Here is a 5,171-nt window from a genome sequence, read left to right as displayed (position 1 = left end):
GCTTTGTATCATTGTATGCGGACCGAACAGAGAAATTTCTCAATTTATCATGCTTCCAGGCCCAGATGTCCTCCGGCATATGCCCCACACGAACTCTAAATATCGCTTCTGTATCCACCCTCTAATTCCCAGATCAGGCACGAGGAAAGCACGAAATGAGCACACAACGGCACAAGTCCAAAGTCTCGCATCAGATGCGCTCCCGCCCGTCGCCCCCCGCGCACCGCTCGTCCTCTCCGTCAGTCCAAACCGACGAAACAGCTCACATCTCTTCCTCCACGAACGGCATCATTCTCCCGTAACGTCTCGAGAAAAACACACATGCCACACCACCATAGGGAAAAATAAAATCCAGCATCACTGGCACGCGTGCGTGCCCCCTCCCCGCCATCGACATCGAACGCGCCAGCAGAATCCCGGCCCGATGGCGACCGCGGGCGAGGACTCGGCCGCCGAGCTGCTGCTCCGCGCGGCGGCGCTGGTGCCGCTCGACCGCTACGCGCTCGCCGCCCTCGCCCTCGCCGCCGCCTTCCTCTACCGCTTCCTCGAGCTCCACGTCCTCGGCGACCTGCTCCGCGGCCTCCGCGGCGGCCGCGTCGCCCTCACCTTCCACCCGGACTCCCAGGTCTACCACCGCGTCGCCTCCAAGTGCCGCTCCCTCCACGGCAGGTGGGACTAGAGTACTTTCGGGCCTGTGGATCGTCAATTCGTCTCTGCTCGAAGAAATTTGATCTGATGCCCTCCAAAATATTGCGATATTTGCCCGCGTAGGTACCTGGCGACGCCGTGGCTGGCGAGCCCTCATCTGCAGACGCTGTTCCTGGGCATCTGGGGAAGGCCGCCTTCGGTCACGTATAGAAGGTAGGCTAAGTAAATCCTTGTTGTATGTGCCGCATTAACAGTTGATTGCGCCACTTGTCCAGTCAAAGGTGTACTACTTGTTCATGGTGTCCCTCCACTTATGTTCGTAGATTGCGATTGTACATTGGGTGGGTGATTCTGATGCAACTGTTATGTTGTACAATTTTGGTCATCCAACAATGCTGTTTATATTACTCCGCCCTACATTTTCCAGAGGAAAAATAGAGATGATCGAAATAATAATTAATTACGAATCTGCAGGCTTCTAGAAAATGTTTAGGCGTTCACCTGTCTCAGTTTGAGTAATTTTACAGCATACTCCTGTCGAACGCTACCTTCCATAGGCCAGATACCCACGTGTGTTTGAACCTCACAAGATGAAGTTAGAGTTAGGCTCACAATTCTAGTTAGTACATTGATTGAACTCGTTGTATTGCAGGCAGCTGTACACAGTTCGTGATGGTGGAACCATTGCTTTGGATTGGCTACTAGCCTCTGACTGGGAAGGTTCTGAGAATTTTAGATAGTTCGAGATTGCTCGGCAAGCAAGGGGGTGCCTGACCATTTGTGGTATGTTGCAGCTGCAGATGGTAGTTCTTGTGATGGAACTATTTCTAGTGATGATTCAACACCCATTGTTGTTGTGGTGCCTGGATTAACTAGTGATTCTACTGCCGCTGTAAGTTCTGATAGTTGCTTTACCAAACTGATTGGTTCAAATAATAACTGAAGTTGATATTATGACCCAGACCCACACATGGTGTTGGGCTACCTTTATTAGTTGATTTTAACAAGATGTTTTGATGTCTAGTATGTGAAACACTTGGTCTTTTCTATGGCGAGCAATGGATGGAATGTTGTTGTAGGCAATCACAGGGGTCTGGGTGGCATCTCCATAACAGTAAGTTCTCTCACGCAATATGATAAATCAATTATGCACTTGTTACACCTTGAATATACGACCTGACACCTAAAAGGACTTCATTGACATCAGAGGCTGGATATGTTCAGCTTGCAATTTTTACACAACTCTTGGTTTTTTTTTCTCTGGCAGTCCGATTGCTTTTACAATGGCGGATGGACAGAAGATATTCGTGAAGTTGTTAATTACCTTCATCAAAAGTACCCAGAGGCTCCACTATTCACTGTTGGGACAAGCTTAGGCGCCAATATTCTGGTAGACCTTGTTATATATTCTTTTACATCAATTAATATTCTAAAACCTAGTTTAATTCCATACTTGTTTACATTGCACATTCAGGTCAAGTATCTGGGAGAAGAGGGTGAAAGTATTCCTATAGCTGGTGCTGCATCTATTTGTTCACCCTGGGATCTTCTGGTTAGTGAGCCACAGTTAGCCTATTGTGCAGATCTTTTACACATTTGTGGATTATTGTTCTTCTTATGCAGGAATACTTTTATCTGAATCTCTACAGTGCACGGTGTTCAAATAACATCGGCTCTCTATTTCTTCTATTTCTTTTTGTTTGCACACTAAAGGCTAAACAACAAATGATACTCGCGTAGTGCTTTGGCTTACTAACACTACCCTTAGACTTCAGTTTGCTTTTTGTCATATTAATTTGGTATACCACATTTGCAGGTGACTAGCAGATTTATTTCTCGCAAGCTAGTGCAGCGTTGTTACGATAAAGCTCTTGCAATTGGTCTCAAAGGATATGCAAAACTGTATGTATTTCCTCTTGAGACATTTAAACATTCCCATACTTTGGTGGTAATCGAGATTATTGATTACAGAAGAAATCATTTCATATTTATATTATTTTCCATGATGATTTACCTATATAATATGGATCTCTACTATTTAGGACAATGTTCTTTGCAACAGCTAATTAGATTGTTCTTTGATACAATTTTGAACTTCTCAAATGAGACAAACAGTGTATCCTTTGTTTGAGTTACAAGCCAACAAACATTAATGGTGATGGATAACCGTTGGTCACAGTAGCAAACAGTCCAAGATATAGGCTTTATCAGTTATGTTTTGTGATCCTAGTTGAAACTTACTTTTTTCGTTTGCAAATCATTGGAGACATTATCGTGAAAATGACCATGGGATCCCTTAGCCTCTGCACAGATCAGTCGGGTCCAGACTGTTATGAACATCTCTTGGCCTTTTCTTTATTTTTTTGCAGACATCAACCAGTCTTGGCACGACTTGCAAACTGGGAAGCTATTACGTCGGTATGCAATGTGCTAACCTGCTGGTCTAATATTTTTCATAGTTACATGGTCAATAGCAGTTATCATAGTAATATGGTGGTCACAGAAAAGGGCCGTGATTATCCTTTCCTTTTCCCTCCTTATCAGTCACGCTCTACCAGGGAATTTGACCATCATGCAACTTGTGTTGTTGCAAAGTACGAGGTATTATTTCTAATGCTAGCAATAATATTACTTCGTCTAAAATAATAAGTTGCATCAAGTTTTATTGTTCCTCTCATTACTACTTGATTAAATACGTTAATGATTGTTCTCTGTATAATGAGGGTTAGAGTTGAATGATGCAAAATCACATTTGTTTTGTTCAAGAAGAAAAAATTGTGGATCGCTTCCTTAAATTTTGAACTAGGAGGGAATGCGAACCTGAATTATAGTTTCTCATAAACTAGTGTGTCAAATCATTTTTTTGGAGATAAGTAACCAAATATTCGTAAAAGAAGTTGGGTAGTCGTTAACTAGTTGGAAGTACCTAATTTGCACTGGACCAATTTTTCAACTTCCTTGCGCTGTCCCACAAGAACCATGCTAGAATTCTAGCCATTTCCACCAAGCAGAACTTCTATAACCTTGAAAAATTTAAAAATTAAAATAAATCTGAGGTGCCAGTAATATCACAATACATAATCACGGATCAGTTGAGATTGACCCAGGGAACTCCTACTTTGCAACTTAAAATAGCAAACCATTGGGTTAGTTTTAGTGAGCAATCAAATGGCAAAATACAGGGGGCATAAAATGGGGTTTATCCGGTTATCCCATATTTGAGCAGTTGAGACTTGAGATTCTTTCTTGATCACATTCACAGCAGACTTTGATTCTATTGAGGGTGGACTGGTTATGACATTGTGGCCTCACCAGTTGAATGGACTGAATCTGCATTTGACAAGCACAGCTTGAAATGCATGCTGCTGGTAGTTGTAGTAATAGTTGGGGTCCAGGTTTCACGCTTTAGATGGACCCTTGGACTTCGCAGATTTTTCATTGGGAAAGAAGAATAAAATGGATACTATTAGCTGTGGCATTTATTGCAAGGCAGCATAATAATGGATATGTGACGGCCATTATTAGGAATATCAGGCAGTCCTGCCTTACTCGAATGTGTACTGTAGCTTATTTACAATCTAGATTCAAATTAATTCAAACATGAACCAAATGCTTGAGCCAACCAACTTATTAATGCAAATCGAGAATAATGCTGTGAATCTTTTGAAGTCAAGTTTTGTTCTTGGGAATTGATGTTTGTTCCTCCTGCGGTTGTAATAGCTTAAGTATCGGATAAGTAATAAAACTGACGCACCGACTAATCATTTTTCCAGACAGTGGACACATTCTACCGCAAGTGCAGCTGTGCAAACTATATTGGTAATGTGTCTGTTCCGTTGCTTTGTATCAGTGCTTTAGATGACCCCCTTTGCACAAGGGAGGCCATTCCCTGGGATGAATGCAGGCAAGTAACTAGTCTTACACAAGCTCACTATCTTGAACATTTCTAGTTCTGTGTATTGATGAAGTCCGCATTTTATGATTAAGGGCAAATAAGAATATTGTTTTGGCAACTACACCTAATGGTGGCCATCTTGGTTTTTTTCAAGGCCTAACTGCTGGAAGACTATGGTAAGTTTCATTCACAAAACCTCCTTGGAGTGCAGCAATTTGGCTCGTGGGCTCCATAGAGCCTGGTATTTTGGAAAATGCAAAAAAAATAGTGTGGAGTTTGAAAAATATCCAAAAGAAAATAGTGGATACATATGGATGTGTTCTACATAACTGTAAAGTTTTACTTCAAAATCTGTCAATTTGTAGGCTACACACAAAAAACATTCATGGCTCCAAAAAAAGAAAAGTTAACTGTGATCCACATATTTTTCCTTTTTGCATACACCAGAGCTGAAAAGATATATTGATGGAAATCCATACGTACATACTACTAGACATCTATATGTACATGTATAATTATTTTCAGATTTTTTGAGGAGTTTGTAACTGTTTACTTTTCTTCTAAAAAGAGGTCAGCGTTGACCGTCTCCATTTCCGCTTTTGCACCTTGTTGTTTCTTCTTTCACCTA

The 5,171-nt window shown here is 41.9% G+C and overlaps 1 protein-coding gene across 2 annotated transcripts in view; it reads left to right on the top strand.

The window, feature by feature from the left end:
• Positions 1–265: 265 nt before the first annotated feature.
• LOC119345318 (embryogenesis-associated protein EMB8-like) overlaps positions 266–5,171 on the top strand; it is a 6,482-nt gene continuing 1,576 nt past the window's right edge. Inside the window, exons 1-12 of one of the 2 annotated variants that reach the window (XM_037615452.1) lie at positions 266–669; positions 772–861; positions 1,301–1,368; positions 1,449–1,540; positions 1,673–1,762; positions 1,916–2,038; positions 2,123–2,200; positions 2,465–2,550; positions 3,018–3,066; positions 3,193–3,249; positions 4,422–4,552; positions 4,636–4,719. In XM_037615452.1, coding sequence (XP_037471349.1) covers positions 425–669; positions 772–861; positions 1,301–1,368; positions 1,449–1,540; positions 1,673–1,762; positions 1,916–2,038; positions 2,123–2,200; positions 2,465–2,550; positions 3,018–3,066; positions 3,193–3,249; positions 4,422–4,552; positions 4,636–4,719 — 1,193 coding nt within the window. In that variant the 5' untranslated portion in view covers positions 266–424. Of the gene's footprint in view, positions 670–771; positions 862–1,300; positions 1,369–1,442; positions 1,541–1,672; positions 1,763–1,915; positions 2,039–2,122; positions 2,201–2,464; positions 2,551–3,017; positions 3,067–3,192; positions 3,250–4,421; positions 4,553–4,635; positions 4,720–5,171 lie in introns of both variants that reach the window. The other variant, XM_037615446.1, reaches the window with a different exon arrangement.

This window comes from Triticum dicoccoides, chromosome 1B, assembly GCF_002162155.2.
Source record: "Triticum dicoccoides isolate Atlit2015 ecotype Zavitan chromosome 1B, WEW_v2.0, whole genome shotgun sequence".
Classification (NCBI taxonomy): Eukaryota; Viridiplantae; Streptophyta; class Magnoliopsida; order Poales; family Poaceae; genus Triticum; species Triticum dicoccoides.
This window is presented reverse-complemented; position numbering and strand designations above follow the sequence as displayed.